We start from the raw sequence: 12307 nt of genomic DNA on the forward strand, positions 1-12307 counted from the left end.
CTTAGAAGGGCATAAACAAAAATATTAAAATAATTGACTTTGATGCAAAGTCAAATATAGGCTGAAAAGTGTGAGGAATGGTTAGAACAGTGTCACTCTAATGGTATGCCTCCCCCAATGTGGATGTGTCCCTCCACCAAACCACAATAAACAATGTAGAACAATTTGATTATTATAAATTTTATTAGAATAATAGAAAATCATACATACAGATAACCATAGGATACACACACAGGAATTTAAACAGTAAAATTTAGACTTTTCAATATGAAAAATTGTGTTCATCTCATGGAGATGATACTGATAGAAATAACAGGAAACAAGAGAATAGCCATCTTGCAAAAGAAAACTATAGGAACAAATTCTTGGAGTCATCAGAAAATAAAAAAAGGTATAGTTCTGTTATGTGTATCATAAAGCACAGGGGTTGGAGAAAGTGTGACCCCAAGTTTTGACTGGAAATAACAATGGTCATAGGAAATCAACTAGTCATTCGGATTTCTTCTTGATATGTACAATATATACAGACCCTACAGAAATACTTAAAAAAACCATTCTTCTTTTTACATAGCAACCTTGTCTTAAATGGAATCTCTGAAGGAAGGGTGGGACACTGAAATGGTATCAGCATTTGGCTAATGTTTAATGTTCCTTGAGAGCTATGCCATCGGTTTCCAATTTTGCTACCTTTGGTAATAAGAAAAAATCCCAGAAAATTTGAAAATAGTAGGTAAGTGGTAAAAAATTCTAGCACTCAATCTGCTAATTTCCATATACCTTCTACATGTTACTGCCAAGCCATGTCTTCAACAGTCCTTTGAAAACCACATATTGAAAGACTCGACTCATCCATATCAAAGCCAGCAACATCACCATGTTCTTTTACACATTTTACTTGGGAATGGAAAAGGCTGCCTGGCTCGATGAGATAGAGAGTGGAATTTCATTAAAAATCCATCTCTGCCATCCAAACCAAGAGAGAGTCCCTTAATAGGATCAGAAATTATAAATGAAGAATTATATGCATTTTTGTTTTATATTGGGTTAAGATACAGCTTTTTTCTTATTTTCTCTACTGGGATTTGACAAAGCTTGAAAGCTTATTTTTACATGGGAAGGGGATGAGTCTTAATTCTCTTTCCCATGTAACTTCACTTTAATTTTTAAGGAAGGATAAAATGTATTCATTTCCATGTTCCATCTTTTTCTTTGTAAATACCAACAAAAAAATTTTGTAAATACCAACAATTTTTGTAAAAAAAATTTGTAAATACCAACAATCTTCACTCAGGTTCAATTTCCATCTTTGAAGAAGAGGGATAATTCTAAGAAGAGCATGCAATGCCAGCAAGCTTCAAAGAAGTGCCTGTTCTGTGTCACCTTAGTAGGTTCATGTAAGATTCTGCACAGGGACACTGCACACTGGAGGAAACAGTGCTTTCACATTACTTTCTTTGTTTTAAACAATGAATTCTTGCAGTAAAGGCTGATAGGAGAAATATTGTCACCTCTTTTTATAAAATAAATAAGTGAAAGATGAGAGGATAAAGTGACAAAGGAAATCTCACAGCCATACAGTAGCACATTGAAGCAAATGTCACTTCCCCAAGCTCAGAGTAGCATTTTCTAACAATACTCCCTTCCAGGCTGCTCCAGTCCAGAATAACTGTTTATGTGCATTTTCCTCTGAGGAGTCAAATTAGTATTTAAAAATGGTAGGTGATGTAACAATGGGAAAGGAACATTTGGAATAAATGAGAAGTATTTTAGTAATAAAAACTCTGTGTGTGTGTGTGTGTGTTTGTGCATTGTGTGTGCTGTGTGTACCGTGTATGTACTATGTGTCTCCATACATCATGTGTGCACTGTGTTTTTATGCATCCTGTGTATGTGCCTCACACATAGGAAAGTGTTTAAACTCATAACATAAGAATTTTTATATAAGAATTTTATTTCTATCAAAAGTTTGCAGTATGTAATTTGCAAGTTCCTTTGGTTTACCAAGCAAATATTAAGGCATCTCAGATTCCTCTAAAAGGATTTACTGTTTTTATTAGATTCATATTTTACCTATAATGAAGTAGAAATTTAAAAACACATAGCTGAAAAAAAACATGCATAATCACTGTTTCAGAAAGCACTTTTTTTATGGGGGGTAACCAGTTAACTTTCCAGTAAATAATAAAAAAAAAGCCCTATCACCACAAAGCATTTACAATAAAGAACAGTAGGACAGATATATAACCTGACAAAGGGTGAATGTTAGAAATGGCTGACGTGGATCCTCTTGCATCCATACCTGTCAAAGATGATAAAGGGCTCATTAGCAAGGGTGGTAATCAGAATACTGGAGACTGAATGTTTCTGTTCCCTCTAAACTTATGATGAAATCCTGTTTTCAGTTGTAATGATATTCATGCTAGTAGTAGTAGTAGTAGTAGTAGGAGGAGGAGGAGCAGCAGCAGCAGAAGCAGCAACAAAAACAGCAGCAGCAACAGCCCTGAAGGTCTTTAAGGCTCTGGACCTCTCCCTCTGTTTCCCAGGTAACTGAAAAATTTTAAGCATCAGCTTAGACACTCCCCAACACTTAAACTAGCATTGGAAAAGGCCAAGGCCATGGAGTAAGTGCTTTCTCCTTGTCAAATGAATAGATTATAAATTCTATACTGATCCTTGGGCCTTCCTGGCTAGGTTTTATTTACCTAGCCAGGAGTCCATTCTTCTAGGAATCTGAATCATCTGAAGCCAAGCTAAGAAGGAAGGGATAGTTATTCCCTGATCCCAAGTGAGATGATGCACTCTGCCTTCCCAGAAGTCCCTTAGTGAAGACGTTTGCCCTCCAACAGGCAGCATGAAGCATAGCTGGGGAAGCATGGGGCATAGTCATGTGACCTCCTTGCTTTTGAGTTCCAATTATTTTTCTTTTTCTTTGTGTCTTTTTGTTTGTTTGTTTGCTTGCTTGCTTGTTTTTGGATATTGGCCAAAAGCCTAAGCAACTCCCATACCCTCTGGACTGTCTCATTCCTTCTATAAGGCTCCCCATCTACTTATATTATATATTTCATTTTATTAAAGCTGCTTGCTAGCTTCCATTGCAAAAAGTGTGAACTTTTCCTTTTCCTAGTCTCCATCTTCCTCCTCCAAGCAGCTGCCAGATTTACAGTTTACCTGCCCAGTTGTTTTTCACCTAAATGTGAATAAAACTGTGTTCAAGCAAACTATTAAGTCCATTTCTAAATTCTTTTGTTGATAACACCAAGAACCCAAAAAGGTAACCCAGTTTCTTTGGTAAAATTTGGATCTTAAATGTTTTGAAAGCATTTATGATTCTGTAGGCACCTTAACCATGGATTTTCTTAAATCATGAGGAATAAATTTCTGATGGTATAAAACAGGTAGATAATGATACCTTTATAAAAGTACTCTGATCTGGGTGATGATGGTGGCAGATGCCTTTAATCCCAGCATCCAGGAGGCAGAGGCAGGCCATGCTGTTCTACAAAGCAAATCTCAGGACAACGAGGGCTACATGAGAAACCCTGTCTCAAAACCCAACCCCTCCAAAAGAAAACCAAACAAGAAAACAGCAACAACCAAACAACACAACAACAAACAAAATACCCCAAACCAACACAACACACACACACACACACACACACACCCTGCGCGTGCACGGATGCGTGTTTCGAAAGTAGTTTGAATCAACTAAGACACACAAGAATGAAACAAGAGCCTGTTCTATCAAAGCTAAATCACAACTTGAGTTTAACCTAGAATCACTGGCCGCTGAGTACACAGAAGTTACTGATATATCCAAGTGTTAGTGAATGACTCCAGTCTGTTCATTTCATATACTTTAACTTTAGTTAAAATTGGAAAACAACTTCATCATTGTGAAAATGATTAGACTTAATTACAAACAACTGGTGAGATAATTTGATGGTTTAATTAAAGAAAGATTCATGGGATAAAGGTTTAGAAAATTTCCTTATCTCTATATAGATACACTTTATGCATAGTATGAATTATTATCAGTGCAAAGGAATCAATAGAAACTCGATTTTCAAAAGCAACCCTGTGTATTCACCTGACTACACAAGATCAACAACAAGGCAGGATCAGGTGGTCTGGTGTAGGCAGTTATGCTTGAATGAAAAGGGAAGTATTGTCACCAAATTAAAATACCTCCCATGTATCTCTAAAGAAGCATAGCACTTAGTCCTGCTACTAGTCCAACTCTCTTTTTTGTCATTTTAACTGTAGACCACACATTATTAGATAATAAGGAACATGGGCCCCTTACTTTGCAAGGTAAAACAATCAGGGTTATAGAGATGAGAAGGCTCAGAGATTAAGAACAATGCTCTTGGAAAGTACCTGAGTTCACTTCATAGCACCCCCTGTTAGAGTTGCTCAACCTCACAACTGCCTGTAATTCCACCTGCAAGGGATTGGAATGATGCCCTCTTTTGGCATGTGGAGACAACTGCACTCTTGTAAGTATGCACGAGTTCATGCATGTGCAATTTTCTAAATCCTAAAAAATAAAAACTCTTAAAATACTCAAAATAGACATATTCTCTTTCGGTCCATTGAATTACACAGACTTCCAGGATAGTACCCAGTCTGAAATGGTCTTCACAGAGTTAAGTGATGAAATAATTATTAGTCATTTTCTTACAATAGTTTGATTTGTGTGCTTTAGTCAAAATATTTTCACAGAGAACAAAATTTTCCTGCATTGCCAAATTTTCCACTCTTCAGTTGCTAATGCCAGTCACTTCATTTTCAATATTAAAGGCCATAGTTGAGGTCTTGATTGCCCAGTACTAGGGACAAGGTCAAGATGAACACATGGAATTATGAGAACATTTTAGTCATTGGAAAGCACAGGGCACAGGATAGGCTTTATAGCACTTCAGTTAATGCTAGAGAACTCCTGACAAGATTTGAAAGTAAGAATAAAATTCATTTTGCCTTGTCACTGAGGAAAAATGAATATAAGATTCTGTTTCCCTTAACTCAGAAATTGAAATTTTCATAGTAAAATAAATTTCTTGGGATTTTTCAGAGAAAAAGTTTGTGTGAAGTGCCTGTGAAATTAAAAAATAGATATTTCAAAAACCTGTCTCTGTGTCCAGCACTTGTAAGTAGATTATGATAGTTCAAGTTTTAATTTTCCTTTTGAAGGAACTGACATTTTGCCTGTCATTAGAAGGGGATGAACAATTGGAAACATACAGAATTTCACTGTATTTACCATGCTGTTCTTGAACTAATTTAATAGCCTAGGCTGGTCTGGAACTCAGGACTTTTCTGGTTGGAACTCTTGAGTCTGAAGATTATTGGCTTGAACCACTATACCTGGAAATGTCAAAAGTATGAAAATGCGTGTGTGGCTCAATATTACCCTTGCGATGGGTTTAGGAAATTTGGCTTGAGCAGATAATTCTAAGGCAAATGTAGGCAGAACTCAAAACAAAGAGTTAAATAATATATTTTGGTAAATAGTGTTTGATGCTGTTTCTTGACCTATGCTTTACACCATTCTAGTGGTGTTCTTTCTGTCTTTATAGTACATGCTCCATATGCACCAAATGCATTCTGGGTAAAATGGACAGGCAGCACACCCATCACTGATTTATTATAGGGTTCAACCACAGTGATGAAAGTTAAGGCAAGAATGAGCTCGACCGACTTACTGGTTATTCTTGGAATCCTGATCTGCTCACTACTGGTGCCATCCCCTCCATCTGTGGTGGCCTTGACCTCAATAATGTAGTCTTCTTTGATAGGCAGCAACAGTTCAGCTGAAGTTTTATTTGTGTTCAGCACCTGCACATTATTCTGACTGCTAGTCCTATAGAAAACCTAGAAGACATAAATAAACCCACTTTTTATATAGCTAGCTTCTATGTCTTTCACAACCTTTGTCACTCCAAAATGACTTTAGGTCTCTATACTCCTATTATATGAAGTGTACTCCATGTTAGGTCTTAAACATGGATAAACAATCTGGAACCATTAGGTTCTCAAAACTGAGGAAGCTGGGTGAATACTGAACTTTTTCCATGGAAAATCTCTGTTAGGTTAGGCATTGATGAGTGGGGTAGATTAGAAACATAGAGATATTATGGAATATATGAAAGGAGAAGGAGACCATTGCTTCAGAGTCTGAATGAAACCTCTCCCCATCCTTGAAGCAAAAATTTTGAGCCATTTATATTTGTTGTAAAGGGTGTCCACATAAAGCTAACATTCTGCTTCTGATAGGTATTTTGTATAAAATGTATACAAATTTGGGAAGGGCCTCATTCCTTTCAGCAGTCATTTCCTGAGGATTATAAACAAAACTGTTATCTTTGTATAAAGCTTCTATTTTCCAGAATTTTGGTTAGACAGACTTATTTTACCAACTGTAAGTCCATTAGTTGCCTCTCAGGAAACTTCTGACAATCTCATTTAGCTTCTTAGCAATCTTGTGACTACGGTAATTTCAGAGGCCAATGACATCTTATATGATTATTATAAAAACCTAATGAACTTGACCATCCTTTGAGGAAACGGTAGCTGCACTTAGCATGTATCTGATTTTCTGTGAGTATTCTTAATGAAGTCCACATGTATGCCCTAGAGTCTGTCTTTGTTTGTTTGTTTGTTTGTTTGTTTTGTATTTGTTTTTTTCAAGACAGGGTTTCTCTGTGTAGCCTTGGTTGTCCTGGAAATCACTCTGTAGACCAGGCTAGCCTCGAACTCAGAAATTCGCCTGCCTCTGCCTCCCAAGTGCTGGGATTAAAGGCATGTGCCACCACTGCCTGGCTTCTAGAGTCTGTCTTAACTTCATTTTGGGTACCTGTCTTTCTTTAACTCTAAGATTAAGACTATTAATACAGCATATTAAACCCAACATTGCTCATAAATTGGATAGAACTGAAGTTCTTTGAAGCTGTAACTGTAGCTTTATTTGTGCTCAAATTTCTAAAAGTCTAGGGATCTCCTCAGGTTGTTAAGGATAAAAGTAGGAAGCCATCCTTTCTGCCTCTGCTCATCCCCAGTGTTGCAGATAACAGACAGAGCCATGTGGAATGTATCTGGTTGTAGGGGGCAAGGAACCAAGGGCAATCCTTATGGCTGGTTTTAAAAATAGTATTTGGTGAACATTGAAAATAAATAATAAATGTTATGACCATCATGCTTGAGTGCCTTAGGAAGCAAAATTATCACACATAACTTGTATTTGACAAGCCAGATATTTTCAGAAAATGATCTCTTTTTTTAGGAAAAGCTTAGTAGTTATGTACAAATTAGCTTAAGAAACCATATCACCAATATTTTAAGAATAAACTTCCCACTTAGCTTTTCTAATAGCATCTTTGCAAAGGTAGAAAATGTGAAGTCTGAGCCACCACTGACCTTGTAGCCTGTTACTTCTGATTCATTCTCCATGGCTTTCACTTGTTCCCAATTAAGTAACACTTTAGTGTCTGTAGCATTCCAAACAACATTTCCTGGTGGCTGACTGGGAGCTTGAAATGAAAAAGGAGAGATGAAAACTGATTTGAGCTCAAAGTCATATTTCTGACAGAGCAGACATGGAGCTTGGAGACTCATAGAAGAAGACGACTCTCCTTGATAACTCATGGTGCAGAGATGGAAGAAGGCAAAACCAAGGAGGCCCTTTAACTGTTTTCTTAAACATTTTAAAGGAAAGGTTACCATGTTTAAATTTTGAGAAAATTGGCTTTACCATACCATAGAATATCATATGGTATTCTTATACTTATGATACCATGCCATACCATGCCATACCATACCATACCATACCATACCATACCATACCATACCATACCATACCCATACCCATACCTAGAAAATGTTGAAAAACTAAGAAAGGCAATTCCTTTTTTATACCACTAGAGGTTGCACGTTGACGAGTCAACAGGACAGCAATGGGACTTGTTTTGACATCTACCAGAAGCTGAGAGAAATTGCCAAATGAGCAGATTAAAGTCACAGGAAATGAAGTGTGGATGATTTTTAAGCCAGTCTCATCGTATGATGAGATGGGCAAAACGAGAGGCAATAAAAATCAGGATTACACAGATTCATTCTCGTGAAGTAATTGCTATAACCATGGGAAAAAAAATCACAGCAGAGGGTCTATATTTTAAAGTCTTCATTTTCCAAATTTAAATCAGTTTTTGAGAAAAATAATGTAAAGGGCTAAAAAAGTTAATGAGAACTGCATCAGAGAATTAATGAAAACTCTCTGGATTTTATAGACTTGAATTTACAGTTAGTTCCTTTACAAGAACATGAGATAGGAAAATTATACTGGTGAGGTGTGGAAGTACCTGTGTGTGGTGTTTGTATGTAAGGGGCCTGGGGTGGAGGGGAAAGTGGCGTGTTCCATTTGTTTACTGAGGAACACAAGGGACACAAAGGTTCAGTACCCTTTCAATCACAAAACGACAAAGATATTACTCATTTGTCAACAGCTTCAGAGTTGCCTACAATGGCACCGAAACAGTCCATTCTCATACACTGAAATATTAGATGTGATTTCGATAACTGTATTTGTAATGGGAAAAGGAGATTGCCTTTCCAGAGAAATTTCTGATCATCATTAACTCATGCCATAAAGGATATACCGCTAGATGTACAGATGGAAGAGCTCTCGGATATATTATGGGATAAGTAACCTAAAACATGATGGTATTTTTTACACATTCTTTAGGTTTTTGTGTTTCCTCTCTAACATAATTCCATGTAGTTTTCAGTGGTTTCTGACTGGATATTAACAATGAGTTTAAGTCAGCTAAGACTGAGCTGCAATAACAAGACAAATGGTAACCACTTAGGGTTGAAATATTAATCAGTATGTTCTACTCACTCGATCCAGATGTCATGAATGCATTTTGAACATCATCCCAAAGCCTGTTATCCATGTGGCTGATAGGAGTATAAACAGGTAGGTTTGATTTGACTTGAAGAAATTCAGAAAATACATTGCAGCATGGATTGCTCTATCAACGAATGGGTGCTTACAGATTATAGAAAGTTCCAGTCGTTTGGGATACACTACCTATCCGGAGAAGAGATGACTGCATAAAGGGTGGTTTGTTTGATATGAATCCCAGAATTCATAAATTAAACCTACTCAGGTAAGCAGCAAAAAAAATGTAACCCTCAAAACCATAGTGAGCATCTGAGGGCATGGAACCAAGTCCCTGACATGACTGACAGTGTACCTTGTAGAACTTCTAACTCCATTCTTCGTCACAGTTCCATCTGAAAATATGATCTACAACAGCTAGACATGGGCCAGATCTAATGGACTTAACAGATGGTCTATATTTCAAAGTGACTTGTCAGGTTTGAAGTCTACAGGCTTTTTTTAAAAAAAAAAATTGTCAAACTTCTATTTTGACAGGAGGATATAATAGCAAAGAATGGAGAAATTTAAATTGTTTTATTTAAAGGTGATACTTAATTGGATTTAAGACATAATATACAGGGACAGTCCCTAAAATTCCTGTGAGAATTTAAATATTATACAATAATGTAACACTATTCCCAAAAGGCTTTTTAATTATGGTCTATCTTTAATTATGGTCTATCTTTAAGCATCTGGCATGATGCTTTCTGTGTTTGGCTTTCTCACTTTTCAACATTTGCTTTATTAGAGATTTCATTTATTCTATAGATGTCTGTCTGCAAAGAGCCAATGACAGTGACATGACTATGCCTAGGTAAAGCCAGAGCATAAGACACTGTTATCAATGGGAAAACAGTTTCAAAAATGGTTGCCTATTATCAAGGTGAGATGGTACACATTTATGGTGGTCTGGTTTTATTCTTGGTGCTGTGATCAAACACCTTGTCATAAAAGCAACAAGGGGTAGAAGATTTCACTTATTTCACAGTCTCAGGTTACAGTTGATTATTGTGAGGATGTTAAGGCAGAAAACTGTAGCAACGATTTCTAGCACATTCACAGCCAATAGCAGAGAGAAATGAACACACACATGCTCCCTGCTCACTCGGCTAGCTTTCTCTGCTCTTGTACGTACAATTCAAGCCCCAGTACTAGGAAATGGTACCACTCACTTCAGGGTGGATCATTTACCATAGTCAAAACATCCTGCTGCCTCCTGAGTTTCCCACAAGCCAACATTTCATTGACAACACTCTTTCCCAAGGTGAATCATCTCATGTGCCTATATGATATACAAGTAATTAAACAGACAGCCAAAGAGAAAACATCCATAAAATAGAAATCTGGGACGTACATCCCAAGAGCTGGTTATGATGACGGTTTTGGGGTTATGGGATTGTAACTGGCTCTTATTGTCTACTCCAAGATTTTTTTCTACAAAGTTCTATAATGAATGTATTTCAATGGTAATGATATATTACAGAGGCTGTTGATGTAGTGGACATTATTGTATGCAGTTTTCAAGGGTGATATTTACATAGTGGTGATAGAGACATTAGAATCTCCTTTGTAAATATGGGATTTTAAGAGTGCATGCTTGCTGTGGTCAATTATACAGAAATCACTGTTTTTAAACTCTTTTTTTCCCCCTTGGCCACCTAATGTTAAAAAGAGGATATCCCTGCAAGTAAATGTTAGTGCCAGCACTTGAAAAGTACATTTTGCACTAAGACATTGCTTGAAAAGATAATCACCATTTTAAACTAGTCTGGCTAAAGAAGTGAGGTTCCGAGAAAAAGAAATGACCCGTAGCCACTTCCTATCTAATACTGAGATACATATTGCCCCAATTACTATTAGAAATGGACCAAATGCATCATACAATAAAAAATCTGTTTTCTTAATGATTTGTTTTTATTAATGTTGATTATGCATATGTTTGTGCCTGTGGGAGTGTTTCCAAGGAGATTTAGTTGACATGGAAAACCACTCTGGATATGAGCACCACCATTCTGTGGCCTGTTGTCCTGGATTCAGTGAAAATGAAAGGAAGAAATAGCCAGCTCTACACCAACATTCAACGCTCTCTTCTCCCTGATTGTGGATGAAATATGCCTATTCTCCTGGCACAGTTATCTTGACAGCCATGAAAGTAAGACAAAACAAACTTTTCCTGAGGTTTCCCTGGATTTTTTTTTCCTTACAATTATCAAAGTAATTCCTTTGCTTTATGCAGGTATGCCCATGGTTTTCAAGGTTGGAAAATTTGCTTTTTCTAACAGTTGTTTAAACCACTGTCATTAATCTAAGAAGCCAGTAAGAAGTCCATATAGAAAATTGGACATAGTTTTACTGGAAGATCCAGCAATACGACTCCTGGGCATATACCCAGAAGATGCTTCAACCTGTGATAAGGACACATGCTCCACTATGTTCATAGCAGCTTTATTTATAATAGCCAGAAACTGGAAAGAACCCAGATGTCCCTCAACAGAGGAATGGATACAGAAAATGTGGTACATTTACACAATGGAGTACTATGCAGCTATTAAAAACAATGAATTTATGAAATTCTTAGACAAATGGATGGATCTGGGGGATATCATCTTGAGTGAGGTAACCAAATCACAAAAGAACACACATGATATGCATTTACTGATAAGTGGATATTAGCTTAGAAGCTCAGAATCCTTCTTAGAAGGGGAACAAAATACCCACGGAAGGTATTTTGTAACTAGAGACAAAGTTTGGAGCAGAGGCTGAAGGAACAACTATGCAGAGACTGCCCCACATGGGGATGCATCCCATAAACAACCTCCAAACCCAGACACTATGGCAGATGCCAACAAGAGCCTGCTGACAGGAGCCTGATATAGCTGTCTCCTGAGGGGCTCTACCAGGGCCTAGCAAATACAGAAGTGGATGCTCACAATCATCTACTGGACAGAGCACAAGGTCCCCAATGAAGGAGCTAGAGAAAGTACCCAAGGAGATGAAGGGGTTTGAAGCCCCATAGGAGGAACATCAATATGAACTAACCAGCACTGACAGAGCTCCTTGGAACTAAACCACCAATCAAAGAAAACACATGGTGGAAATTGTGGTTCTAGCTGTATATATAGCAGAGGATGGCCTAGCTGGTCATCAATGGGAGGAGAGGCCCTAGGTCCTGTGAAGGTTCTATGCCCCAGTATAGGGGAATGTCAGGATTAGGAATGGGAGTGGGTGGGTTAGGGAGCAGGGGGAAGGGAAGGGGGAGGGAATAGGGGATTTTCAGAGGGGAAACTCAGAAAGGGGATAACATTTGAAATGTAAATAAAGAAAAGAAAATATCATATATATATATATATATATATATATATATATATA

The 12307-nt window shown here is 37.3% G+C and overlaps 1 protein-coding gene across 5 annotated transcripts in view; it reads right to left on the reverse strand.

Annotated features, from left to right (window-relative positions):
- Positions 1-238: 238 nt before the first annotated feature.
- The window catches only part of Cntn3 (contactin 3), a 354817-nt gene continuing 342748 nt past the window's right edge, over positions 239-12307 (reverse strand). For 4 of the 5 annotated variants that reach the window (XM_029478975.1, XM_021164805.2, XM_029478972.1 and 1 more), the window contains 3 exons: positions 7414-7526; positions 5703-5871; positions 239-2299 (listed from right to left, as the gene is read on the reverse strand). In XM_029478975.1, coding sequence (XP_029334835.1) covers positions 2199-2299; positions 5703-5871; positions 7414-7526 — 383 coding nt within the window. In that variant the 3' untranslated portion in view covers positions 239-2198. Of the gene's footprint in view, positions 2300-5096; positions 5365-5702; positions 5872-7413; positions 7527-12307 lie in introns of those variants that run through there. The other variant, XM_029478973.1, reaches the window with a different exon arrangement.

The sequence above is a fragment of the Mus caroli genome, chromosome 6 (genome assembly GCF_900094665.2).
Source record: "Mus caroli chromosome 6, CAROLI_EIJ_v1.1, whole genome shotgun sequence".
Classification (NCBI taxonomy): domain Eukaryota; kingdom Metazoa; phylum Chordata; class Mammalia; order Rodentia; family Muridae; genus Mus; species Mus caroli.